Here is a 27886-nt window from a genome sequence, read left to right as displayed (position 1 = left end):
AGTATTAGGCAGCACCAGGACCAGAACTCAGGTCTCCTGGCTGCTAGTTTCAAGCCTTTTCCACAACACTGTTGTCTCACTCTGGCGTCTTGGATACCTGCCATGGTCTATATGGAAACTACCTACACAACAGGAAATTGCTTCAAACATATTTATTATAATTTTTACAGACTCTAAGTTCATGAATAGTCCTGCAACGCATGCTGGTGTAACTCAACACAGGGCCTGGAATCACACCTCTGGCCAGGCTGGGCAGTACCATCCAGCACGCACCTGTCTCAGGTGAGGCAGCTTGCGAGGGGGTTTCCAGTGCAGCATCTCAGGACACCAGAGAAGGAAAGGGCAGCATGGTTCCCTCTGGGTGCACAGGCCTGTGCTGTGCTGTGGATGAGCTACCACCTGGGGTGGCTTCAGACCCTGACTCTGACCTGGGAGCCCGAGAGAGCATTTCTAGGCAGGTTAAGACATGATCAAGGTGCCTGAGAGACGAGGACAGGGGCATGCTGGGTTTCTGTGGCTTGAATGCTTGATTGAGTGCTGCAATGCAGAAAGGCATCAGGAGGCCGGGCCCGGTGTTAGGAACTGAAAAAGTGGCCCAACCCTGGGCTACAACTGTATCTATCCTCCAGTGCCCTGTGGTTTCCAGGTGGCTGTGGTAGTGTGTAGAGGCCTTCGGTGTTCTCTCGTTAACACCCTGTTTCATGGACGGCACCTCATACGTTTCAAAGCCCTTTAAATATATCCTCGGGTATTCTTCTGGGCACTCTAGCTTACACCCTTTCTTGCTCACCGGCGCTGGTTTAGACCTGTCAAATTCTTGAGCTGACAAAGGGATGGAAACAGAGAGTGATGAGACCTTGCCCTGACCCTAGGACTCCAATGGGAAAGACTGAGATTTCCAAGGCAGCATGCGTGGCTATGATGCAGAGATCTGACATACCAGGGTCCCGGGAGTGAGCACCGTTTCTTGATGCCAGTAAAAAATAGAAGTGGGGTACTTGGGATCTAGAGATTGGGACTGAACCACTGTCAGTCTTATTATTAGCTTTCCAGTTTAAGGCTACAAAACTACTTGGGGTCAGTGACACACGTGAGAATGGATGGGCAGGGATGAGCTGGGCAGTACTCACTGTCACCGCTGCGCCCATGAGTCCTTGCACCAGTGCCTCTCCGGTGGACTTTACCTAGAAGGAGTCAGAGTCAGGTTCTCTCAGGCCCCCACCACTAGCTCAAAGGTGAGACAGGTAGGACAAATCAGTAGGCCTATTAGCCCCGACAGGTAGAGTCAAGAGGGCTCTGTGTACTGGAGGAAGAGCCCATGGACAACACAATCACAAATGGGCCAAGTGTGGCTTTCGGGGTAGGCCCTGGGGACTGTCAGCTGAAGTCAAAGGGGAGCAAGAGAACAGACAAGTGACCAGTGCGGCCCAAGGAAGACAGTGTGCCTAGTGAGGAGGCTTCCCAAATGCCTAGCCCCCAGCTACCTGCTTGGCAGTGTGGCCCACGTTCATTGCGTCGTTAATTCGGTTTTCCAGGAAGTGCCAAGTGTCCTCAAAGTCTGGGGAGGAGTCCTGCATCATCACCAGCTCTGTCGTGTTGTAGATGCCAGCCAACACTGCTCGGCGGGTGTACCAGTTAAACTGCAAAGAAACCCATCAGAGAGGTGGGTCACCACTATTGCTGCAGGTTGGGGGAAGTCTGGGTAGTTCCTACCCAAAGCCACTGGCACTCCTGGGCTTCCTCCTGATTTCTTCTTTTCCTCACAGATACACATGGCCCTCTAGACAAGACTGCTGTTCCCAAACTAGGCTGGGTGTCAGAATCACCTGGGAGATTAAACATGCAAGCTACTGGGCCCAACATCTTAGAGTCAAGAGGTCTGAAATAAGTGCCGGGGTCTGGATGTTTCATAAGCGCCCCACGTGATTTTGCTACATCCATTCGGCTTTGGAAACGCCAGTGAAAAGCCTAAGTCTCAGGACATCGAAGTTCCAGGGAGGCCCTGTGGTCAGGCAGTAATGACCAAACCTTCGCGTGTTCATCAGTGAAGTGAGGGCTGAGACAGCATCACGGACAGACTGGAATACCTAGGAAGAGCTGAGAGTTCAAGTCCTTCAGCAACTTCTGACTGTCCTGGCGAACCACTCTTTAGAGCCCTAGCTCGGCTGCTTTGTGTTTTATCCCTCTGATTTCTTAGCCTTCTAATTTCATTTTCCTACCATCTCTGTTGGTGGTATATTCCCACACGATGGAAGTTTATTAAAGCACTTTGTTATAACTGTGGTGGGAGCATCTTTTTCGCCTCCCATCCTGGATTCCACAAAGTACCATCACACATTAATTTCCTTTATGAAGGTATATATATATATATTTTTAATTTCCTACCAGAAATATGGTAGCACTAACAAGTCAGATTCTTTCCTGGTGCCTGTTTAAAGGCTTATTGATCTCTTAGTGAAGCAAGCCAACATGGACTACAGGGAGAGAGTTTCTTTTTAAAGCAACGAGTGTCTCCATGGCATTCTTTTTTTTTTTTTTTTTTAATCAGTCTCATAAAAGACACACACTGAGAAAGTCTGCTACGGAATCTAAATCATAGAAGACTGAGGGGGAAATGATTATAAAATGGCAATCCAATCACAAGGCCCTCTGATGCCTTGTCACCAGTCTAGTGGGGGAAGGAATACCAATGGCTCATGGCTACGGCACTGGTCCCTGAATGAAGATGACCTAGATCCCACTGTGGCTTGTGGAGGGACCCTCCTCATACCTTAGCCTCCCCTTTCCAAGATGGGAATGACACTGTAGTCCCGTGAAGGATTTGTTATCAAAGAAGTTTCACAAACTTCCTGAGGAAATGCTTAATCCAAGCGTTGCCAGTAGCCTGCGGGCCTGCAGAGAGCACTCACGTCAGTGGACTGGTCCCCAGCGTAATGCCACATGTCATCCACCATGCTGGTGAGCAGGCCCAGGCTGGCCGGGATGTTGTGAGGGAGCAGAAGGATGCTGAGCGCCTGAGGAGAGACGGCAGAGGAGTGGGACTGCACACCGGCAGCGGCGGGCTCAGGTGGCTAGTGCCTCACCTCCCCCTGGAGGTACGGAAGGGGGCCTGCCCGGCCCTCCTTCTGAGACTCACCATCTCCACCCACTCGTGTGAGCTCCTGGCGTCTAATGCTCCCGACTACAGCTAATGGGAGCCGGGGCAGATCCGACCCTCAGCTGACCCAGTCAGATTCTCAATCCCTAGCATGTGGACTTGGGAATGCAGACAGCCAGCTCTAGACTGGTGGCTTTGAGTACTGAGAGCACCCCATTCTGTAACATGGAGGAAGAAGCAGGGATAGCTGGGGAGTCTGGGGGTGGAATTTGAGGTGGAAAGGGTCAAGCTGGAGATCTGAAACCAAGCGTGGTGAGCATGGGCAGGGGATGGGACTTGACTCTGGACTGTACTCCCTCACTCCCGCCCACAACTGAAATTACATGCTCAGCCGTCTCCCAGCTGGGCAGAGGACACTAGATGATCCGTGGGCCCTCTCAGTGCTGATGTGCTTTGAGTTCTTAACTGAGAGAATGGCCTGCACTGTGACACACTTTGAAACAGGAAAAAAGGACCTTTAGAAAAGGGGAGTGGGAAGCCCTTGGAATGAATACTCCAATTCTCTAAGCATCACACTGACATACTGAAAAGAAGTCCCAGTTCCCTGAGATCTAGAACGCGACAGGCCTGTTAATGATGATGGCCAGTAAAATCTTCTGACTTTTCTAATCCCCTTCATGGATTCCTCCTCATTGAAGACCTGGTGGCACACTCGGGCCACTAAGACCCCACCCAGGACGTGATCTAGGACCCACGCCACCCACGTTTCCAGGAACTGAGACACAGATGGCTCAGAGGTCCTCTCTTTGGCTCTCGCAAATCTGAAACCTAGCTCCACCAATTGCACTGCGAATCCCTAGTTTTGTGGAGATTAATGAGCTGACTTCTGAACCGTGTGCCAGACCCTCCAAGTGAAGGTGCCGAGGATCATAAACACGAATACTTTCTGCCCTGGGGCCTGGATGTGGACTCTGTACCCGAGGCCAGTGCTCAATGTACGGGATCAGCATTCTCAGTCTGGTTTCCACAGCATCCCTCAGGAACTCGTCTGTTTTCCTCTTCCTGGAAGAGGGAAAAGAAAACACTGTGTTTCTGGATCAAAGGCATGGGCTCGGTGCTACACCGTTTACTCAGCCCTAGTGGGGAGGGCCCCACCAGCTCCTGATGAGACAGGCAGCTGCGTTTCAGTCCCAGCAGAGCAGCAGGGCTGCTCAGTGCTGCCCTCTTGGCTCTGCTTGGATTGGCCTCCTGGGGACAGCTAGTGGCGCCTAAGCTCCTTGAACCTTAGCTGCCACCCCGAGCAATGACGCCATGGGACTTACTCTGCCTGGCCCAGCTGTACCAGCTTCTGCTCCTCTTCCAGCACACGGGTGAGCCGAGAGTTGCACTGGGTCACAAAATGCAGTATCAGTTCACTGCCATCATTCCCAAACATGTTGGCAGCCGCACTGGAGAGACCCAGAGACTACAAAGGGGGAGAGGGAAAACGGGAAAGTGGCGGGTAGGTGGAGTGGACATTTGCCGCCTGTTCATCACTAGGGCCTCCTCTTCTAGTAACAGCAGCTTGGTTCTCAGTGGGACACCCCACTCTTCATTCTTGTCCGTGTGATCTGGGAGAAGCTGACCACCGGTCCCTCCACACTCCATCAAGCCCCTGGGTGTGATGCAAAGCAGGGGATCCAGACCTAAATAAGTGGAGTTCACAGCAACTAGTTCAGGAATGTGCACGTGAACAAATCCAGCCCTACGAGGCCGCCTCCACACTTTTGCTAGTACCGATGGGAAAGAAGTACCCTCTTTCCTCTGGGGCTGCTGAGCCATTTTTAGTCCTGCATGGGAAGCCCCTGCTGAGAGTGAAGCTCACAGAGAAGAAAGCAAAGCAGATATGCTGTAGAGACAGTTCCCAGCAGCAACAATCTAAGAACACCGAGCCAGAGCTACTTCCACACTTTTCCATTATTAAATGAGCCAAACACTCCCTTTCTTGCTTGAGCCAGTTGAGTTTGAGTTCTGACACTTGTAACCTAGAGTTGTAACTATTATAAAAAGGGGCTTGGGAAGAGCGCTCATAACTCTCTTCCTCAACAACTCACTTAACCTAAGCCTCTTGGAAAGTAGGTCTCTCAGTTGTTTAAAAAAAAAAGTCTCACAAACTTTTTTTTTTTTTTTTTGCGCCACACCGCAGCATGTGGGATTTTAGTTCCCCGACCAGGGATCCAACCCGCGTCCCCTGCATTGGAGACACAGTCTTAACCACTGGACTGCCAGGAAAGTCCCTCACAAACTTCTCCTGATGAGTTGTCAAAGAGTTAACAAAGCCACAGAGATCCTTTACTATTCCTCACACACAGGACTCATTGAGCAGCTACTGGAGGGAGAACCCTGACAGCAGCAGGGACAGAGGGCAGAAAAGGAACCAAAAAAACCATTAACTCTAAATTCCCACCATTGGGAAAGTGCCTCTCTTTTGGTGGGAGCACACGGCCGTTTTGGAGGGCAGCTTGGCAATATTCACCTCAACACCAGAGCCGCAGGAGCATCAGCACTAAGGGTGACTGCATGCTCCCTGTGTGCCTGGTGCCTGGCTGAGCGCATTATATATACGACCTTGCTGCAGCCCCACAGCAACGCCAGCAGGTGGGTATTACCATCATCCACATTTTACAGAAACCAGGGCTTAAAGCTCTTAACCACCAGGCTATGCTGCCTCTAACATGTATGTAACAGGAACCTCGAAAACATACACACTCCCTGGGCCAGTTGTTGAGCTACTGTCTCTCAGCTCCAAACCTGCCCTTCCTCTGCAAGCCACACTTCTGGCTCCATGTTAGGTCCGCTGATAGGGTCTCTAGAGGGAGACTGCAAGGCTGGAGGAGGAGGAAGGGCCTGGCTCCTCGCGGTTTACTTCCCGTCTGCTAGCGGTCTGTGTGAGCAGCGCCCTCCTTCACCACCGCAGCAGTTCTGTCCAGTGGCAGCAGCTGAACCCAGTCTGCAGTATTCTCGACAGGTGCAAACCCAGTTTCATCGAGCCACCATCCTCTCCCAGCCCTCCCAGCCGCTCCGCCATTTCCCCAACCCCAGAGGCCAAGTGCCAGCCCCAAAGGACCCTTCCTCCAAGGTCAGCGACACCAGCACCCGCTGAGGAGCGTGTCCTCCGGAGACGTGGGGGTTTCACCGCCACAGGGACTCTCCTTCAAGCTCCTAGCTGTAATCATTCCAGCTCTTCCCTTTGTTTCCTTAGCCCCTGGGATGACAGCTCCTCCCTGCAGGTGCTACCTCTACCATACCTTAGTGTTCTTTTATCCTTTCAGTTACCTGGTTACCAATTTCACATCTAGTTAACAATTCTTTGTGTTAAATTCTCTCTATTTGAGTAACCGGTGTGATTTCTTCTGATTGATGCACTCCCTGAAAGACCAACTCCACTTCTCAGAATTTGTCCTAAAGAAACCAACCAGAAATGTACTTAAATCTGTCGTACAAATAGGCTTATAATATTAAAAAAATTGGAAACAACCCAAATGTTTATCAGTTGAGTTCAAGTAAATGCAATAGGTATTATGCAGCCGTATGAATGGAGATATGCAGAGTGAAAAAAGCATATGAAAAAGAGTGAAAAATTTAACCATAGAATATTCAATAGAATCAGATTTTTCCAAACAATCCTGTTACATTTCTGTCCTCCCCTGGTTCCACACCTTTCTGTAATGATTCTCTCAAACCTTCTCTGCTACCTCCGAACCTCTGTCTCCTCCCACTGTTTCCTAACTTCACGATCAGGAGACAACCACACCTACGTTACAGAGAAAACAGAAGCCATTCCCTGGGAACTCCTTAAAGGTTCTTCTAGAAACTAAGCCTGCAGCTGTCTTCTCCAACTTTGCCCCTAATACATCGAAGGCTAGTCTTTCCACCTGTCTTCCGGATTTCATAATCCTTGCCTTCAAGGAACCTCACGTTTTTTATTTTGCCACTTTCTCTTGTATCTTCACCGTCACCGGTGTTTCTGTGCCCTCCTGCCAGTATTCAAACATGCTCATCAAACTTCCATCCCACTTCCCCTGCTTAGTATACTAGCTCTCTTCTCCCCCTCGCAGCCAAACACCTCTGCACTTCCTGACCTCTACTCACTCCTCAACCCACCAGTTATTTTGGACCTGTACTCCCTTCAAACGGCTGCCGCTGCAGTCACCAATGTCTAGTTGCCTCATCCACATTCTCCCGCTTTGCCTCCAGCGCAGGCTCCTCTACCTCAGTCTTCTTTGCCACCCCACCCTGTTCCACCCCACCCTTAAATGTCAGTGGTCCCTGAGGACCTAGACTCCTCCCTCTTTTCACATGACACTCTAGGCACATTCATGCCACCCTAGGCAATCTCACTCACTTCCATGGTTTAATGACCACATACATATGTGGATTATGCCCCAACATATACTCTAGTGCAGGCAGCTCCTCCAGTTTCAGGCCTGTATGCTTGAGGTCCCCCGTTGGCCGACCCAAAGACCCCTCAAATTCAACAAAGCTCAAGACTGTACCCATGGGGCTTCCCTGGTGGCGCAGTGGTTGAGAGTCCGCCTGCCGATGCAGGGGACACGGGTTCGTGCCCCGGTCCGGGAAGATCCCACATGCCGCGGAGCGGCTGGGCCCGTGAGCCATGGCCGCTGAGTCTGCGTGTCTGGAGCCTGTGCTCCACAACGGGCGGGGCCGCAGCGGTGAGAGGCCCACGTACAGCAAAAAAAAAAAAAAGAAAGAAAGAAAAAAAGGCTGTACCCATGGGCCTTCCTCAAACCTGGCTCTTCAGTGGCCTTAATCTAAGAAAACGGCGCCACCATGTACCCACGCATGCAAACCGGCAGGCAGCTCTGGTGGCATTTTGTCACTCCCTCCTATGTCATTCTCTCACCAAATCTACCCACTTGTCTCCACGTTCACTGCCCCTGCTCTAGGTCAGAAAGCCCTCATCTCTCCTGGATGACGAGCAGCCGCTCCCAGTGACTCTCTGACTCCAATACTTTTTCATCCAGCAGCCAAAGTGATGGTTTTGAAATGTCACATTGAATTCTATACCTCCAATTATTCTTAGAATAAAAGAAGGCCTAACTCTTCAACATGACCTTTGGACCTTGCCTGATGTGGCCTCAACCGACCCTTCCCCAGCCTCACTCAGCTCAGACCTCTTCCTGATTCTCGGCATGATGGTTTTCTTCGGTTCCTCTAATGTGCAGGCTTCTTTCCACTCTGCACATGCTGTGTCTCTGTCTGGACTTGTCCATCCCCCACGCCACCAAATCAGGTAAAGCCTTCTCATTCCTCAGCTCTCAGTTCCAAAGCCTTTCCTCACCACGTTCTCACCCCACCCCGAGTTAGATTCAGTCCCTCCACTGCATGTCACAATAGCACCTTTTCCTGATAGCCCTTACCACGTTTTATAAATATGTATTTGTATATATGTGATTAACGTCACTAGACTGGAAGCTCAACAAGGGCAGAACTTTGCCCACCCTGACTACTATGATGTCCCTAGGACCTAGCACACTCTCTGTTCAATAAATATTTAAAGAGTGAATGATTAATAAATGAAAGGGGTTTTTTTCTAATTTGAAAGATCAAAATGTTGATCTTTGTTATCTTTTTTATATTTGTCTGTACTGTTCAAAGCTTTCACAGTGAGCACACACTGGAATCATATAGTATACGCATTCCACTTATGTGACTTCTGTTACCATACGTGCTCTCGGGAGAGTGAGAGAAGACAAGAGAAATAACAGTTAAATTTTAAAAAAGCAGCAAAGTTGCCCACTGTCCCATTTCAGGAGCAGATATCTCACGTGCTTGGGGTGGGAGATGTGAATCTGCAATTCCATCAGTCTCCATCCTCACAGACCTTTCATAGGATGGTATGTGGCTATGCTTGATGATTCTGCACAATGAGGCCTAAACATGAGCCTATGGCTTAATCTAAAGGAGCAGGCTGCTCCACTGCAGGAGGAAACACCGATTATTAGACTTACATAGAAAAATGAGGTGTGCTGGTCTCCAAGGTGGTGCCTTCTTGGGAGTTTTCAAACACCACATTTTGTCAATTCTAGGATCTCCATTTTTTTTTCATTTTAAACAATCAGTGTGAATCATAAATTGATGATGCGTCACAGTTTAACAGACAGCATTTTTCTTTTTTAGTGATGCATAAAATAATGGCGCTTCTTACAACCAATGGCATCTTAGAGTCAATGAAATACGGCAGGTTTTTTTTTTTTTGCGGTACACGGGCCTCTCACTGTTGTGGCCTCTCACGCTGCGGAGCACAGGCTCCGGACGTGCAGGCTCAGAGGCCATGGCTTACGGGCCCAGCCGCTCCGCGGCATGTGGGATCCTCCCGGACCAGGGCACGAACCCGTGTCCCCTGCATCGGCAGGCGGACTCTCAACCACTGCGCCACCAGGGAAGCCCGGGAAGCCCCTGGCAGTTTTGATCATAGGCTATTCTTGTCTAATGAGCTGCCTTTAGAACCTAACTGCCAAGAACCAACTCCACGGTATATTCTTTTTATATTAAAAAATAATTAAAAAACAAAGCCATTTCTACCCTATTGGGGAAAAACAAACAACACAGAACCAGAAAATCATATAGCAGTGAGGAGCTCTGGGGCTCTGAGCTGGGCTGGAAGAAAGCCCTCTGCTCTGGCTGCTGTGATTCCCTCCTGGCTGATCTTGGTCAGGCTGCCCCGCCCGCACCCATACACACCTTGGCTCCTTCTGCAATTGCCTCTGCTGTCCACCCGTGGGCGGGCACACACTCCAGGGCCGCCGTCAGGATGCGCTGCTGCAGCTGCTCCTCACTCTCGTAGTCCTCCTCCTCCTCACCACCCTGGTCTGTGTACCTGAGACCCAAATGCAAGAGAGACATGGGGACGGAGCCCGGCACACCTCACCTCACCTCACCGCCTGCTGCCTGGCATGCAACAGGTGCCTGGCCAGAAACCACAGGCTCTGTGCCTCCTCTCAGCATGTGTTGAGAGGACATATACTTATGTGTCGGTATCAGCATTTGAATGCCAACAGAGCAAAAATCATATCATCCTTCGCCTCCCATAGAGTCACTGAGAGAAAGGAACCGTGAGCGAGGAGGTCAGGTGATAGGAAGGTGCATGCTGTCACAGCACCCTGGATTTCCCAGTTTATAGCCTTACCACATTGTTTCTTTATCTGGATTTGTACCAAACTGTAACTCCATTGAGGACAGGGACAACGGTGACGTTATTCACAGGGCCTGGCACAAAGTAGATCCTCAAACAATATTTGTTGAATTGAAATGAAAACTACTTTCATTGGGAGACCAGAAAAATGACTGGGAACACTCCAATTTCAGAGCCAGAGGAACTTCTCAGCGGCAGGATTAAGTAAAGACGAAACATCTAACGGAGATGTAAATTATTATTTCCTTTCTGGAGGGCAATTTGGCCTCACATGTGTAACGAAATGTAAACTGTGCATATCCTTTGACTCAGCGCTCCCACTGCTGAGAGAATCATCTACTTTATCACATTATTTTTCATACCAGTGAAGGAAATCTAAATATCCATCAATAAAAGACAGGTCAAATAAATTTTGGTACTGCCGTTTGCTGGAATACTATCAACCATTAAAATAATATAGATTGTGAAATGACATTATAAACGTACTATTGAGTGAACAAACAGGTTCTGGAACAGCATGTATAGTGCACAGTGTAATTAATCATTTATAATATATACAGGGTTATATACGAAATACGTTAGAGAAAAGGATATTCACAAAGAGTTATCTCTGGGTTTGCGATTTCTGATAATCTTTTTACTTTTGTGAACTCCTTTGTATTATTTAGAATGGTTTAGAAGGTACAGGCACCGTTTTCATAAAACAAACAAACAACAGGTTCCTTTCAAAGATAAGGTTGAAAATGATGAAAGCTGTGAAGGGAACAGAGAGGCTAGAGGAAGGAGAAGCACAGACTCACCCAAGCACGCAAAGTGGTCAGAAATGGGTGGACTGGGGTTCTACTGCCTACCTGGGGGGTGAACGAGAAGACTCCTGACTGGGTTCTTCTGTGCCCTGTGTCTCAGAATGTTGCTGAGAAAAAGAGGGGGGAGGTTGCTGCTTCTGCTGATCTGAAGACCTCAGCTGTGTAGCTGAAGCGTGGAAGGCACGTGGCACCAGGGCTGGTCGGCAGCGGGACACTGAAACAAACTGAGCTGGTCAGCCAGGGACACTCACCAGAGAAGACCCTTTGAGACCCAGAGTGGTACGAGGGATGGGGAGGAAGAAAAGCAGAGGAAAACCAGAACCAAGTGTTTGATCCCACACAAAATTCTTGGGTAAACTGGGAACCTTTCGACATGATGTGGTGGCAAAAGCAGGAACCAGGAAACGGAAGACCTGTCTTCTAGACATGTTTCCATCATTTGTTAGCTGTGTGTTAATGGGCAAACCATTTCACCCCAATGAGCACGACTTTAAAATATGCAAATTAAGAGAAATAATCTCTACTTACTCAATGGGAGTGTTGCGAGGCCCAAACAAAAAAATGAAAGTGACTTGAAAACATTATATATTTATATATCATGGCAAGAGCACTGGACTATAAATTAGAAGGTCTGAGTACTGACTCCCTAGTGGTTATGTGGCGTCTCTGTTTTCTCATCTGCAATATTGCAACACCCATTTACTTTAGGAAAGGGGTTTTGAAAAGTACAGTACTGTATTTCCTAAGCAAAGGCTCATACTATTTTCTTTCCCAGTATTTTACTATAAAAAAAAATTCAAACATACAAGCAAGTGGAAAGAATTGTGGCATGAACACCTGCATATCCATCACACTCTTCATACATCAAGCCATCTTATTTATTTATTTTGGCCACGCCACACGGCGTGTGGGATCTTAGTTCCCCAACCATGGATTGAACCTGGGTCTCAGCAGTGAAAGCACCGAGTCCTAACCACTGGACAGCCAGGGAATTCCCCAATCCATCTTATTTTTTGATGCATTTGTTGCAGACTTCAGAATTCTTTATCTTTAAACATTTCAACATGCACATCATTAACTAGAGTTCAATATTTATTGAATATTTACTGTTCTCTTATTGAGGTGATATTTACATTCAATGAAATGCACAAATCTTAAATGGGCCAATTCTGAGTTTTGACAAATGTATACACCTGCCTAACTTGAACCCCTATCTAGAGATTAACATCACCCCAGAAAGTTCCCTCTTATTCCTTCCCAGTTATTCCCCACCCACACTATGCTGAATTTTTCATTCTAGTCTTGCCTGTCCTAGAATTTCATCTAAATAGAATCATACTGTGTATCCTGTGTATGTATAAGACTTCTTTTGCTTAGAATACTTTTTAGATTGATTCATATTTCTGTGAAAATCAAGAGGTTATTACTTTTTACTGCTGAGTAGTATTCCACTAAGAAACACTATTCTATTGAACACCTGGGCTGTTGGCTATTATAAAGGTGCTATGAATATACTTGTTCAAACCTTTTTGTGGACATTTTGCTTTCATTTCTGTTGAGTAAATACCTCGAAGTACATTTTCTGGGTCATAAGCATTACTTTTACTGAACATATTTAGTTTGGAGCTTTGTATAGAAACAACAAAACAGCACTCATTTTAAAGAAAATCTGTGGACCAAATCAGGAAAAAATGATTTTTAAAAGAAACAGCACCTATGTGTGAAAATATCAATTATTTTAGCATAGGTACAGAAAAAAACGGACCAAATATTCATAAAACTTCGAAAAGGACCTGGGAGGTCCCAAAGCAATATTGCAGAACCACTGCAGTCCACGAGAAGATTTTAGGTGAAATACAGGAGAATATTATTTCATTAATTATATATTTATGTTAATATGTTAATTCATACGTTCTATTTGTGGAAGATGACATTGGTTTTCCATTTATGGTAGTGATATAAAGCTTCCTCTTTTAAGAAAACGTCTATATTTTTACGAAATCAGACGTATAAACAAAAATACTGACTATATGGTGGCAAAAGTGGTACGAGGATACTGAAGAATTACTGAAGAGGTGGGGAAATGACTGACTTGGGAAAAAGCAGACTAGGCGCTCTCTGTGTCTGTTTCCCGGGATCAGGGCCCAGGGACTTGACAATGGAGTTAAGAGACTGGGTACAAGTGTGCCAGTCTGCAACCGACCGAGCTGTGTGACCTTGGGCACCCACAGCCCTCTCTCGGGCTGCGTCAACTCCATGAAATGGGAGTGACAGACCCTTCCCTGATGCTCTCGCTCCTCACAGGTCGAGAATGGGGTCAGAAGCCAGCCAGGCGGCCACTTCAAGCCCGAGGCGCCGGCGCGAGCCGCTATGCCCTTCACCTCACCTTGCTCTCGAGCCGCCACGAGGCTTCTTCCGCCCCTCACCCAGCCCAGATCGGCTTCGCGCCCCCTCCCCTTCCCTCCCCGTTCCCGGGATCGGCCGCCCTCTCACCGGGGAGGCACCGCAGCTGCAGAAGCCTCCACCCCGCCCGGCCGAGCGCGCCAGACACCCTCGCTGCCATCTTGGAAGCGGGCACGCTGCCTACAGCAACGCGCCGTATAGCACCCAGTCAGCTGCATGGCCACTTCCGCCCTCCCCGCGCAGCGGGAGCTTCGTCCTCTCGCGAGAGGCGCGAGGTGCGGAGCCGGCCGATGCTGAGAAGCCGAGAGTGAGACCCGGGCGGCAGGTGAGCGATCACCAGGTGGTCTGAGAGCCCGACCTTCCCCAACGCCCCTGTTCCGGCCCACCCTCTGCCCATGTCCTCTCATTTCCCATCCCCAGCCTCGTCCTTCGGCGGAAACGTGGCTATGGCCACCTCCCTGAGGACCACAGCGGGCTTTCGCCCGGGGGAAGCCGGTGTGAGGGGTCGGGCCCGCCGTGCCTCGTCCCGGTCTCCTGGCGTGGTGGCTTCTGCCCTTCCCGAGCTGCCTTATCTCCCGTGCTGCCGGACCCGGCCTGAGGCCCCGGGGGACAGCGCTGAGCTGGGGTCCGGGAGACCGGAGTCTGAGACCCGGTTCTGCTAGTAGCCAGCTGTTGTGACCTTGAGTCTCAGTCCCTCTTCGCAAACATCAGGGAAGCTTAAGTTTCCGTCTTTGGGGGTACCTGGACCCCCCAGGTTGTAATTTTGAAACTTTGACTTCCCTGAACCTCCAAAGTGTTGAGTTGATATAATTGAGTATTCCCAAACTTGCCGGATTGGAAAAACCATCAGGACACTTGTTAATAAATCGGATACCGAGGTCTTTCTCCTGGAGAGTTGATTCAGTACATCTGGAATCTTATTTAGCCCTGGAATCTTATTTTAACAAATGCCCCCGGGTGATTTGGACGATCTGCAAGTTTGGGAAAGGCTGGTGGCCTTTATTCTGACATTGAGTGCCAAGCTCTGCGTGACTCAGGGAGGTCATGGACTAGTCACTGAGCAGATATGTAAATGCGAGGCGCCTCACTGGGAAACCTATCACCAGGGAAGGCTTCATAATAGTCGGAAGAAGTAAATGGTTTGGGGATGAGGGATAACCAACAGCTGGAGCTAAGCATGCCGTTCTGTAAGTTTTGTGCAGTTAGACCCTTGTCTTTGTATTTTTGCACACTCCTTATCAACCTTTTCAGAACCTCTTACTCTCCCCTGCGTGAGTGTGGGGGAAGCCTCCCCCTAAGCCAAAACTACTCCCCAAATGTTAAAATTTCAGATCCATATTTCTGGATTTCGGTAAAGCACTACTGATCTCTCCATGAGGTTTTGTTTTCTGAGTTCTGTCCACTTATCTTCGAATGAATCTTTCCTGTGGAAAATCTAGCACTTGGATATCCTTCCTGAAACCCTTAAGTTTGACACACACCTAATTGCCTGGAGACAAAGTCTTCTATTTTTTTTCCTTTGAGTTTACTGTTTCCTTGCAGATTGTCACCTTTTTTTCTGTGTGTGTGTGTGTGTGTGTGTGTGTGTGTGTGTGTGTGCGCGCGCGCGCGCGCGCAAGTGCACGCGCTTCGGTCAGTTCATTTTAACTAAATTTTTCTTTCTGTTAACTGTCAGTATTCTTAGAATTTTTTATGCATTTGACTTAAAAGGATTTGATCCTTGGTTTGAACTGATACCCAAACTTCAATCTTATTTATTTTCTTTTGGCCCTCTTCATCCATCAAAGGAGCCTAATACCTCAGGATTTGATGCTTACTGGGTGCCTTAAAAATAAAGAAGTGCATCTCCAGAAGTTGTTCTCAGACATCTGCTTTCACTACCTGCCCACAACATTTTAGAAGGGCTGTGGGCATGTGTGTGCAGCAGTCAGAGTTGGAGAGATGCTTAACAAGTCCAGTGACGTGACAATGACTTCTATTCCACCTCTTTTTATTTATGAAACTGGGCTCTGAGTCACACTTCTAAGTATGTTGACTTAGGTGCCAGTCATTATTTCCTTGTTTTTTTAGAAAAGACATTGACAACAACATAAAACTCTGATGATGAATAGTATCACACTTTGGCTTTTAGATATTTAAAAGAACATTGTGTCCCATTTTATTTGGAAAACGCTGACTGAAAGTGATGGCTGTGTCTTTTTGAGAGTTAATGTTTAATAAATGTATTTTATGAGTTCCCTGTTACCATAGAAGATTAGTTTGGGGGGATATGGAAAACAAAGCACTTTCCATTCTTCTAATTTACAGACACAATCCCACTGGAGCACTGTATAAGATGGCATAAAGTGCAGCTCTTATGTTGTGTAACTTTAACAATAAAAAAGGAGCTTCACGTTTCTCCCTGGGGTGTCCTCCCAGCAGGTATGGCTGAGGAGGAAGAACAAGATTTTATAGGACTGTTTGAAGCAAAGGCAAATAAACTGGCCACAGAGAAGTGGAGGCTCAGAGTTCTCTTAGAACATTATTTTATTGAGCTCTGTGTGCCAGGTCCTGCTGAGTACATTGCATATTTTTATCTTCTCATTTACTTCTTGCAGCAGCCTTGCAAAATATAAGATTATTCTCCCTACTTTATTAATGAGAAAAGAGGCTAATCACTGATCCATTGTCATGTAGCTAATAAATAGAAGATCTAGTGATAGGTAGAACCCCAGTTCATCCGTATTCGAAACCTGTGCTCTCTGAAACTCTGCCTGATAAATTGGGAGATTGGGATTGACATATATACACTAATATGTATAAAATGGATAACTAATAAGAACCTGCTGTATAAAAAAATAAAATTCAAAAAAATAAAAATGAAAAAATAAAACCCTGCCTCCATTAAGGTTGCTGAAAAGGTCTCAACATCTGGCTTTTTGTGTTTCTCTAGTTAATGAGTAGTCTTTGGCCCCTCGGTTCTTCCATGAGGATTTTTCTGTGAGTACAGTGCGAGGTTGTAGTGGGAAGGGAACTTCTCATCTCTTTCTATTGTCCCAAGGGAGAGCCTGTTCCAACATCATTCTAGAAGGAGATCATTTATTTCTTATAACTTCATACCCAGCAATCCATATTCCTATCTTCCCCAGCTGGTTCTTAAATGTGAGATTCATCCAGAGTTGTTCACTTGAAAGATTTGTAAGGGTTCTTCCTCAACATGTTACAGTTGAAAGCTTAAAGTTTCAGTTCTTGATTGTGTGCTTTTTAGGGATTTAAAAACCACAATTCAATGACTAAGGAATCCTGTTTATCTGATAACACTTGGCATCCTTTTACCACGGCGTGCAGTCAGGTCAGGGTAATAAAGAGGGCATTCCACAGGGAAGGAACCAGATAAAAAGCATGATAGAGTGAAAATGCCAAGATTTTTCATACAACAAGGAAGGATTCACTTTGGGGAGGTGGGAGATACAGGTGGAGCCAGATTACGGAGCACCTGAATCCAGAAGACTGAAGAGTTTTGACTTTGCTCTAGAAAATAAAAGCCTTAGGAAACGAGCAGCAAAATCAAAGTACTACAGTATTTAAGGATGACTGGCTGACCTAGGCATGTTTTGTAGGCTGAGGAGCAAATCATTTGAAGGGAACATTTTTTTTTAAAGATTCTGCACTCAGATTGCTTCACATGTCTTTTTTTTTTCTTTAAGATTTATTTATTTATTTGGCTGCGCTGGGTCTTTAGTTGCAGCACGTGGGATCTTCGTTGCAGCATGCGGGATCTTTAGTTGTGGCATACGGAGACTTTAGTTTTGGCATGCGGGATCTAGTTCCCTGACCAGGGATCAGACCAGGCCCCCTGCGTTGGGAGCACGGAATCTTAACTGCTGGACCACCAGGGAAGTCCCTGAAGGGAACATTTTTTTTTTTTTTTTTTTTAGCGGTACGCGGGCCTCTCACTGCTGTGGCCTCTCCCGTTGCGGAGCACAGGCTCCGGACGCGCAGGCTCAGCGGCCATGGCTCACGGGCCCAGCCGCTCCGCGGCATGTGGGATCCTCCCGGACCGGAGCACGAACCCGTGTCCGCTGCATCGGCAGGCGGACTCTCAACCACTGCACCACCAGGGAAGCCCAGAAGGGAACATTTTTAAAGAAGGAAGAGTGTGTAGGCCTGACTTAAACTTGGTCCCGGAGTGTCTGTGGTGGCATAATTGTCACTGGGTTAGCCACCTCTGCAGAACACAGAAGTATTCGGCTTAAGACCCATCTGTGTGTGATCCCTCTCCCGCAGCTTTGGTCTCATGTCGTTTGGTAGAGCTGTCTGAAGCCAGGGACTTGGAGTCATTAATGTTTAAGAAAGAAATGGGGAACTGAGTAGACTGCTATCTCCTGACCTGATTGCATCGTGAGGACATTCTATACTCATCTGAGTATCAAGTCAAAGAGAAAGTTGACCCCGGCAGGAGGAAATTTCCGTAGGTTTAAAGCATGGGTTTTACAGTCATATAGACTTGGATTCAGATCCCAGCTTTTACTTTTTCCACACAACACTTACTAGTCGTGTGACCTGGGCAAAGTCAACAGCCTGTTTCCTGACTGTAAAATGGGAGTAATATCTAGTTTAAGGTTGTACTGAGGTTCAATTGAGATAATGTAGGTAAAATGCTTTGAAGAGTCTGGCTAATGTTAATTGTTAGAGATAGAGGTAGTAGATACTATTGATCAATGCAGAGTCAATAGAATTGAATTTTCGTATCTTGATGAATGGGAAAATATCATTATTCAGTTTGCTAAATTTACATATGTTGTCTCTTTTTAAAAAATACACTAAGCTTGTGGTTGGGTTATATCAGCCAATTTATTTGCCTCCCTTGCTGAGTCATACTTCTGCCTAATTAATGTCCTGTGTGTTTTACATTCTGTTCAAGCTGAGTTGTCTCATACCAAAGAGAAAAGAATATTTGTGCCTTCAACCTCCTTACTTGACCGCCCAGTCAGGATTCTCACCAAGGAAGCCACCTGCCATATTTGGGAATGTTGGGGTTATGAAACCTTGGGATAATGGGTTTATTTATTCACACTCTGGTATCTACAGTGAGTTTTTCTAATGTGGTCAGCATTCCCTGGTGGGAGGTCAGAATTAGGTTGCAATTCTAATCACATTTGGTGGTACTCCATGAATTGAATTGCGTTTTGTCTCTGCTCACTCTTGACTCTCCTTTGGCCCATAGCTTTTAGGTCCACAGCACTGCAGGAATGGCAGATTTTGGGATCTCAGCTGGCCACTTTGTGGCAGTGGTCTGGGATAAGTCATCTCCGATGGAGGCTCTAAAAGATCTGGTGGATAAGCTTCAAGCCTTAACTGGCGATGAGGGCCGAGTGTCTGTGGAAAACATCAACCAGCTGTTGCAGTGTAAGTACCTACCCAGGTTGTCTTACAGGGAGGGCGGTTTTGATGGCAGTGCTGCATTTCTTGTCGTTCCTTGATAGCTGGGTTTTTTTTTTTTTGTTTTTCTTTTTTAAATAAATTTATTTATTTATTTTTGGCTGTGCTAGGTCTTTGTTGCTGCACGCGGGCTTTCTCTAGTTGCTGTGAGCGGGGACTACTCTTCATTGCGGTGCACGTGCTTCTCATTGTGGTGGCTTCTCTTATCGCGGAGCACGGGCTCTAGGCACACGGGCTTCAGTAGTTGTGGCTTGCGGGCTCTAGAGCGCAGGCTCAGTAATTATGGCGCACAGGCTTAGTTGCTCTGCGGCATGTGGGATCTTCCTGGACCAGGGCTCAAACCCATGTCCCCTGCATTGGCAGGCGGAGTCTCAACCACTGTGCCACCAGGGAAGCCCAATAGCTGAGGTTTTTTTTGGGGGGGTGGCACATGATAGTAGTTTTTTCAGTTGAGATACAGTGGACTTAGGAGTATAGTTGATGATTTGTATAAGTAAGTTCTTATTTCTTATTAGATGTTCCACATTTTTTAAAAAAGCTTGGTTTTCGTCCACCTTCCTTTTTTACTTTTTCCCCTGAGCATACAAAAGGAGATGAAGTTAGTAAGACTGAGGGAGAGCAGGGCAGCAGTGTCCTTGCCCCTCTTGCTAGTAACGGTGGTATAATAGCATTTGCTGAACAGGTAGGTGTTTATTCTACAAGGCTACGCATGTAACCTTTGTGGGGACTTGGGAGGGATTGGGAGATTCTGGGGCCAAGGTGATTGTTGATTAGAGTCTTCCTTCTTTTCAGCTGCCCACAAAGAATCTAGCTTTGACATTATTTTGTCGGGTATAATTCCTGGAAGCACCACTCTGCACAGTGCTGAGATTTTGGCTGAGATGGCCCGGATCCTTCGGCCTAGTGGATGTCTTTTTCTCAAAGAGCCGGTAGAGACAGCTGTAGGTAAGGAAATTTTCACCTGAAAGACTAGAGTTTAACAGGGTTGAATCTTTAGGTATGTTTACCGCATCTCTCTGAGAAGGAGGTATAATTTGGAGATCAACAGTCCCGTACTGAACCTTATCCTTAGGGATAAGGGATGAATTATTGTAAAACTCTGAACCAGCACATCTGAATAAATTGTGATATTTGACCCATTAGGTAGTAAAATAGAAGGAAACTGCTCATCTGAAAATGGCTGGATCCTTCAACAGGTGAATGCTTAAACTGGTACATCCACACCATGGAAAACTATGCAGCACTAAAAAAAGAACAAACTATTGCCACGTGCAACAACTTGGATGAATCTCAGAGGAATCATGCTGAGTGAAAGAAATCCAATCTCAAAAGCTTAGAGGCTGTATGATTCTGTTCATATAACATTCTTGAAATAACAAAGTTATAGTGACAGAGAACAGGTTGGCCATCGTCGGGGTTAGGAATGGGAGGAAGGGGGTACGTGAGGCTGTAAAGGGGGTGGTGTGAGGGTTCCTTGTGGTGATGAAGACTACGCACACACACACACAAGTGTATGTAAAACTGGTGAAATCTGGATAAGCTCTGTGGACTATCAGTGACAACTTCCTGGTCTTCATATTATATGATAGTTGTGTAAGATATTATCGTGGAGAGAAGAGGTGAAGGGTCCTTGAGACCTCCCTGAACATTTTTTTTTAACTTCCTATGCATCTATAGTTATTTCAAACTAAAAAGTTAAAAAAATAGTGACCAGAAGTCTGAGAGTGATGAGCTAAATATTGATTCATGTGAAAGTAAAGATAGAATCCAAGAAATAAAAACCTCTTTTTTGCTCAGTGGTAAAGCTGTCAGAATCATTCTAGATTTTTAGCCTTTTTTAAAAAAAATTTTTATTTATTTCTTTATGGCTGTGTTGGGTCTTCGTTTCTGTGCGAGGACTTTCTCTAGTTGTGGCAAGCAGGGGCCACTCTTCATCACGGTGCGCGGGCCTCTCACTATCGTGGCCTGTCCCGTTGCGGAGCACAAGCTCCAGACGCGCAGGCTCAGTACTTGTGGCTCACGGGCCCAGTCGCTCCGCGGCATGTGGGATCCTCCCGGACCAGGGCTCGAACCCGTGTCGCCTGCATTGGCAGGCAGATTCTCAACCACTGCGCCACCAGGGAAGCCCGATTTTTAGAATTTTTAACTAGACTTTCTATCAAAATGTGATGACTTATTTCATCAAATAATAGAAATAAAAGTATCTTGAGGGCTTCCCTGGTGGCGCAGCGGTTGAGAGTCCGCCTGCCGATGCAGGGGACACGGGTTCGTGCCCCAGTCCAGGAAGATCCCAGATGCCACGGAGCGGCTGGGCCCGTGAGCCATGGCCGCTGAGCCTGCGCGTCTGGAGCCTGTGCTCCGCAATGGGAGAGGCCACAAGAGTGAGAGGCCCGCGTACCACAAAAAAAAAAAAAAAAAAGTATTTTGAAATGTGTAAAGGCATTTATGTGGAAATATAAGCTTGTGATGTTAATAGCAGCTATAGCCTTCTTTGGGATGTAAACCTTGGGTGACTAAACACAGTGTCTGTCGGAACTATACAGAGATACTTGTATACTTTACAGTTTCTCAGCCTCTTGGTCATTATCCAACAGTCCCTGGAAGGTTAGGTTTTTCAAAGAAACAGAGAGTGATATGAAGCAATAATAATGGAATTATTATATGACACTTAAGAGCATCAGTAAGAGCACTTTGAACAACCAAAAAGAGTTGTCCAATTAAAATATTATCACTAAAATATATATACATTGAACAGAATAGGTTATTATTGTTTTAGTGCCTGCTGACCTGAATAGCAGAGAGCCTTTATTATTTTTCTTGCTTTGACCTATAAAGCTATTAACTGGGGTTTTCCTCTTAGCAGTTAACAATAGCAAAGTGAAGACGGCATCTAAGCTGTGTTCAGCCCTGACTCTTTCTGGTCTTGTGGAAGTAAAAGAGGTATGTTTGTAGACGACCTTCTTTGCTGGGAATTTAAGCCTTGGGTGACTAAACCCAGTATCTCTTTTGTCAGACGATACAGAGAGAATCTGGGAGAAATAACAACCCTGAAGGTGAGGTGATCAGTGTCACTCAACTAGGAAACAAGTTGAGAAGGGCTCTGCATGGGAGAAACCAGATGCCTCGAAGGACGAAACCTCTGAAATCAATCTCCTCTGAAGAGACTCAGCTTGGGCCCATGTGGGTTGGGACGTATTTTGGTCTCAGTACTAGTGGTGACCACTGAGGCAGGGAGAGAGCGACACATCTCTTAGTGGACACGAATCTTAGGCCAAAGTGAAGGGCAGTTGCCTGTATTTTCCTCAGCTTTTGGGTGGGAGGCTAGAATAGGTTGGAGCGGGAAATCCTTTTCTGACAATTCATTAGAAATATTAACATTAAATAGAGGTATTTATGGTTCTACATTATTCTCCAATGCTGAAATTTCCTTGTGTGAGAGGTGTTATACCACGATAGCTGTTATACCATTGATCTGTACATGACCTAGGGCCTCAGTTTCTTCACGCCTACCCTTTCTTATTTTTCTTTTTAGTTAAAGTTCTTCCATTTTTTATTCCAAAATATGGGATGTTCATAAAAATTCAGTTAAGGCTGAAGAATATAAAGTGACATCTCAGGCCTTGCTTACACTTTCCTCCCCAGAGGGAGCCACCAATACATTTTTGGTGTGGCTGTTCGGACTTCTTTTTATGTATTTACAAGTGTGTTTTGTGTGTGTGTATACACATTTTTAAATGTAAACAAGGTCATATGTATACAGTGTTCAGTCACTAGCTCTTTTCCCCACCTTTAGCTGTCTTCGACATTATCCACCTCAGTGTATTGACCCACTTCCTTACTAATGATGGAACGGCGTTCAGTGCTCTAGATGGACTGTGGTTTATGTAGCAGTTCCATAATTGTCGGACGTAGAGGCGGCACCCCCAGCTTCTTCCCAAGGAACATAGAAAGCATTTCCCTCCCCCTGTGGTTCTCTTTCTCTACTGTGTATTTCATTTCTAGCATCTTTACTGTGGGCATGCTCCCCCGCCACAGGCTTCGATTCCATTCGACAGCCTCTTCAACATGTCCGATTCATCTTGATAATCATAATCATTACACTCTCCACAATGCCTCGCACAGTGCCTTGTACCTAATAGACAGATATTTGATAAAACTCTCCAAGGGGCAGGCTCAACATAAACATGTAGACAGAAGTTACACTCCAGGGTCCTGATCAGTGAGAAACTGAACGTGAGGCACGAGGCAATGTCTGTGATCTCCTGCTGTCGTGTGCTTACTACAGATGTGAGCATTTGACACCTGTGAGGGGACATAGTACACCATCCTACTGGAGAGGAAGTGTGGCCTAATCCTCTGATACCTTGAATTTCAGCTGCAGCGCAAGTGCTTGAGCCCTGAGGAGATTCAGTCTGTCCGAGAACACCTGGGTTACCACAGTGACAGCTTACTCTCTGTGCAGATCACAGGAAAAAAGCCCAATTTTGAAGTGGGTTCTTCTAGTCAACTTAAGCTTTCTACTACCAAGAAGTCTTCCGGTGAGACTGGCCTAGGGACATTGTTCTGTCTGAGTGGGCCTGAAAAGCCTTATTAAAAACTGAGCCAGAGATCGGAATGAGGTGGTGATATCTTCAGAGGATCATTCCCTTCCTTAATTTCCCTCATTTCCAAATGGAAGAATGCTTAATGTACTGTTGTTCTGGGCATATTCGGATCCAAAACTGAAATGATGCATAGATATTCCCTAGTTCAGCCCCTTCTTCTGCACCAGAGGACACTGAGGTCTCCAGATTCTAGAGGTCAGACTCCCGTAGCTTCATTAGTTGATGAAGTCTTTCCAGACCCCAGAATTATGACATTTACCCTCAGAAGACCTCACAGTGACAGTCATGGCGGATAAGCGTGTGCTATTCCCCTTCCCATGTGTCCTTTTCTCTGTGCCACTGAATGCAGCTTTTCTTTGAGGATCTTAAGACACTTATAAAAATCTCTCCTCTCAGAAGATTGCACTCCACCCTTTGTCACCATTCTCACCCTTCCTATCACTATTTTTTAATGCCTGAGTTGAGAAAAATTGTCCTAGCTGTGAGGTATGCAAAAATTTACAGGTACATTCACACTGCTCTGTTTTGACTGTCCAGCCTAAATCTTCAAGAAATCCTTTAACGTCCTAACCTTTGGCGTCACTGTTCCAGAATGGGTAGGAGCAGCTTACATGACCTGCCCTGTGGGAGATCTGAGCATCCAGTGTGACAGTGATCTCTGGGGGTGCACTTCCCCCCAAGGCCCATTCGTGGACTGGCCCACACTGAACCCTCAGCTCTTTGGGGCCCAGAGAGAGAATCAGGAGGTGTGATTTGCTACTGATTTGTTGTTACACCGCCGCCACCAGCTCTCGAACCCATTTTCTTGTCTGTAACAGGTCTACATGTGACTGGAGCTTTGCTATTTATAATGCTTTTTGGTACAGTTTCTTGTTTAATATTCAAATCTCCTGCAGTGGGTATAGGGAATCCTATTAGCCCCATGTTCTAGGGATGGGAACTAAGAGAAGGAGGAGAAAGCAATATGGAGTGGAAGTTAAAAGCGTTAGGTAGACTCTGTCTGTACTTGTGTTATTTGTGGCTGTGTGTAACTCTAAGTATCTAAACCTCTTTCCTCATTTATAAAATTAGGATGACGAGAACTTTCCTCGTAAGGTGGTGAGCAGGACTAAATTAGATCATGTGTGTAAAATGTTTAATGTAGTATCTGGCACAAAGCTTAACAAATGATGGCTTTTATTGCCATAAAGTGATGGGTTCCTCTCATGCCTTTCTAAGTGGCAGAGCTGGGCCTTGAACCCAGGTCTTTTGACCGCCGGCCCAGTGTGTTCCCTGCACAGCCTCAGTAGTTTGTTCCCAGCTGCTTTTCTGGAGCTTGTTTTCTTTCATTGGTTGGATTCAGGGAAGCCTGCTATGGACCCTGCAGCTGCCAAGCTCTGGACCCTCTCGGCCAACGATATGGAGGATGAGAGCGTGGTGAGTCAGCACTGTGGTCACCTGATTGCTTTCTTTTAGGCCCCACTTTGGGTGGGAATGTTGTTGTTTGGAGCGGCCTTTCTGGGTTTATAGGTGTGAAAGCATTTAAAGCCCAGCCTTGTGGCTGTGCCTGCCACTGGCATTTTTTGACTCAGAAGGAAACTCCACATTAGTGGCATTTTAAATTTCTTTTTCAGCATCCTTCCCCCTGCAGATTTTCTTGTTCTCACTTCATGTGATGTATTAAAGACTCTTGTGGGCATGCGTAAACCTGAAAAGAGTTTGTCAGCTAAAATATTTTTTGGCTCCTTCGTCTGGGCAAGTCACCAAATGCTCACTGTCTTAACAGTAATGCTCTTCCAACTCAGATCAATGCTTTCTGTAATAAAGTTCTTCATTCCTACAACTATTGAAGTTAGAGTGGTAAGCAAACTAGGCGACGGTTTGTGCCCTCACAGAGCTTACAGATTAACTGTCTACACGTTTATCGAAGAATTACACAAGTGTATATATCATTATCTGCCTTTTCCTCTGGAATTATATAGAAAATATTCCATTCCCTTTTCTCACACGACAGCCCTTTATATATTCGCATAAATATAACGCTTCTCTCTTTGTTCTTCCTGCCCCCTCCCTCCCTGCCCTCCACACACATGTTCTCTGCACATCGTAAATGAGTCCCCAGCCCCCTCACAGCCTAACACAGCTTCTGTGCACGTAGTGTACTCACTGTGTGGTCAGCTTGGGCGTGATGATCAAGCCCGGGTAGGATGATGGGTGCCTTCTACATAGATGGGCGAACTGCTGCTGTGGACTGTGGCCACTTCGCCTGTTCCTTAGCAGAGACCATGACTGTGTCATTAATGGCTTCGAACATTCTCCAGGATCTCATTGACTCAGATGAACTGCTGGATCCAGAAGATATGAAGAAGCCAGACCCAGCTTCCTTGCGGGCTGCTTCCTGTGGGGAAGGGAAAAAGAGGAAGGCCTGCAAGAACTGGTAAGCCTTGGGGTGAGAAGAGGCTGCCAGCGGCTTCTGATTATCAAGGAACCGCTGTACTTTACAATTACTAAAACATGTTTTATTGTAAAATGTATCAGACGGTTAGAAGAGTATGCTAAATAAGTACCTTTTAAAGAACAATAAAATGAACACCCATGTACTGCTCACCCAGCTGAAGAACCAGGAACATGACTTGTTCCTTAGAAGTCGCCTCTGCGTGCTCCCTCAGCTGCATCTCCCTCCCTCTCCTTACAAGAGGCTACCATTCTCCCAAATTTGTGCTAACCTCTCCTGGCTTTTTCGATAGTTTACTGTCTATGTGTGAATCTCCAAACAATCCATCATTGAATTGTGGAGCCCAAACCTGACTAGGCCAGGAAAGGTCAATACTCCATATCTGTGAAGGCTCCCAGGGAAAAGGTCTGTCAAGGATTTGGAGTTTCTGGGTGGTGGCAGGTCCCGCTCATCAGCTGCTAACTTTCCCCCAGCACCTGTGGCCTCGCAGAAGAACTGGAAAAAGAGAAGCTGAGGGACCAGATAAGCTCCCAGCCCAAGTCGGCTTGTGGAAACGTGAGTATCTGGTTGATTACTCAGTATTCACAAAGGCCTAAACTAAACACAGACCAGTTCCAGCTCTACAGAGTTCACTGCCCAAGTATTTTAATAATAGGTGAACATGCGAGAACGTGTCTCTAGGTAGTAATGGGAAGAGGGGTTATCTCCTGAGGGTGGGTAGCACGCTCATGCCCGTAGGGGAGGCACCTGTCATTTCTTATTGTTGGCCCCTTTCTTTCTGCTTCACATTAGGCCTGATGCTACTCAGCCATTTGCTGAGTGTGGCTGTGATGTGAACTGCTGAGAATAGAGAAGTATGTCCACCTAAGGAACTTCTCTAGACTTTTGTCTTCCATGAAATCAGAGATCTTAAAGACTCTTAGTATTTGGATCCCAGTTGGACCTACAAATGTACGCAGTCGTTCTCTTCAGGCCGCTGTGGCCATACTATGAAGTTTGGGATCCCTTCCTCCTGGCCTGTGTCTCTGGGAGAGCTGACACTTGGCTTCCCTGTATGATGGTCTCTTCTTTCAACAGTGTTACCTGGGTGATGCTTTCCGCTGCGCCAGCTGCCCCTACCTTGGGATGCCGGCCTTCAGACCTGGGGAGAAGGTGCTCCTGAGCGACAGCAGCCTCAATGATGCCTAGGGGAGGGCCCGGCCTGAGACACACCTGCTCCTCCGCCAGCTCCTGCCCCTTCCATCCCACCACGTGGTTCCTCCCGCCTCCTCTCGATTGGCTCACTCTGGCTTAGGTCCATTGCGGAGAGGGTGCTCAGTGGACAGAGTGGAGCTGGCTGGGAGCAGTGGTGTGGAGTGCTGCTGCAGATCAAGACCACGGTATCCCGGGGCCCTGTTACCCTGAGTGGGGACCTCCTTCACCCAGTGTTAGGTAAACGGGGCACATCCCAAATAGGCCCCTCTCGCCAGGTCAAAATGCTGACATTTCGTAACACTCTCCAAGCCCGCCATCCTTGAGTAGTAACACTGTGACAGAGAGGGCCCCACCCCATTCTAAGCTCCGCAGTAGTGCCACGGCTTATCTTCCAGAGTTGGTGGTTTATTCACCATGCAGTTTTCTTGGTGACAAGAGGCAAGTGTCTCATGACCTCAGAGCACCAAGAGAATCACTCCTTGGTTGCTGTGATCATATCCAGTGTCCCTCTGCCCCCTCCAGTCCTACCCCCCATCCCTGTTTTATTGTGTTGCATCTGTGCCCTACTGTCATTTCTGTTAATCTCCAGGTATTAAACTTACGTACTAATGTATATTCGCTGTGAAGAGGGGATATGTCTCTATGTGTGTGTGTGTGTGTGTGTGTGTGTGTGTGTGTGTGTGTACATGTGATGTCTGACACAGCCATCCAAGCTCACCTGGGACCACAAAA

At 46.8% G+C, this 27886-nt stretch overlaps 2 protein-coding genes across 4 annotated transcripts; one reads left to right on the top strand and one right to left on the bottom strand.

The window, feature by feature from the left end:
* Window positions 1-137: 137 nt before the first annotated feature.
* COQ9 (coenzyme Q9) lies at window positions 138-13729 on the bottom strand. Of its 2 annotated transcripts, none has more exons than XM_082677103.1 (9): window positions 13592-13729; window positions 11144-11312; window positions 9842-9977; window positions 4420-4484; window positions 4075-4159; window positions 2910-3014; window positions 1485-1640; window positions 1131-1184; window positions 138-822 (listed from the first exon to the last, which is right to left on the bottom strand). In XM_082677103.1, the coding sequence occupies exons 1-9, from the start codon at window positions 13659-13661 to the stop codon at window positions 787-789; spliced, it is 876 nt and encodes a 291-aa protein (XP_082533229.1). In that variant the 5' UTR covers window positions 13662-13729; the 3' UTR covers window positions 138-786. The 2 variants fall into 2 exon arrangements, with proteins under 2 accessions (XP_082533229.1, XP_082533228.1); XM_082677102.1 differs by having other exon boundaries at window positions 4420-4562; window positions 13592-13728.
* On the top strand, window positions 13723-27762 carry CIAPIN1 (cytokine induced apoptosis inhibitor 1). 2 transcript variants are annotated; one of them, XM_082677105.1, is made up of 9 exons: window positions 13723-13826; window positions 18708-18889; window positions 19715-19867; window positions 21786-21862; window positions 23298-23460; window positions 24869-24942; window positions 25827-25942; window positions 26434-26515; window positions 27038-27762. In XM_082677105.1, the coding sequence occupies exons 2-9, from the start codon at window positions 18733-18735 to the stop codon at window positions 27146-27148; spliced, it is 933 nt and encodes a 310-aa protein (XP_082533231.1). In that variant the 5' UTR covers window positions 13723-13826; window positions 18708-18732; the 3' UTR covers window positions 27149-27762. The 2 variants fall into 2 exon arrangements, with proteins under 2 accessions (XP_082533231.1, XP_082533230.1); XM_082677104.1 differs by having other exon boundaries at window positions 21783-21862.
* The last annotated feature ends 124 nt before the right edge of the window (window positions 27763-27886 follow it).

This window comes from Grampus griseus, assembly GCF_964374135.1.
Source record: "Grampus griseus genome assembly, chromosome: 19".
NCBI classification, from domain to species: Eukaryota; Metazoa; Chordata; class Mammalia; order Artiodactyla; family Delphinidae; genus Grampus; species Grampus griseus.
Note: the sequence above shows the minus strand (reverse complement) of the source record. Positions and strands in the feature narration are given on the sequence as shown.

What these genes read in the sequence shown, in the direction of transcription:
- COQ9 (XM_082677102.1), bottom strand. Translation starts at nt 13,661, where the DNA reads ATGGCAGCGAGGGTGTCTGGCGCGCTCGGCCGGGCGGGGTGGAGGCTT. An exon ending in GCAGCTGCGGTGCCTCCCCG is followed by an intron (nt 11,313 to 13,591) that starts GTGAGAGGGCGG and finishes AGTTTGTTTCAG; the next exon opens with TGTCCCGCTGCCGACCAGCC. An exon ending in TGGGCCACACTGCCAAGCAG is followed by an intron (nt 1,185 to 1,484) that starts GTAGCTGGGGGC and finishes GACTCCTTCTAG; the next exon opens with GTAAAGTCCACCGGAGAGGC.
- CIAPIN1 (XM_082677104.1), top strand. Translation starts at nt 18,733, where the DNA reads ATGGCAGATTTTGGGATCTCAGCTGGCCACTTTGTGGCAGTGGTCTGG. An exon ending in TACTACCAAGAAGTCTTCCG is followed by an intron (nt 23,461 to 24,868) that starts GTGAGACTGGCC and finishes GGTTGGATTCAG; the next exon opens with GGAAGCCTGCTATGGACCCT. An exon ending in ATATGGAGGATGAGAGCGTG is followed by an intron (nt 24,943 to 25,826) that starts GTGAGTCAGCAC and finishes AACATTCTCCAG; the next exon opens with GATCTCATTGACTCAGATGA.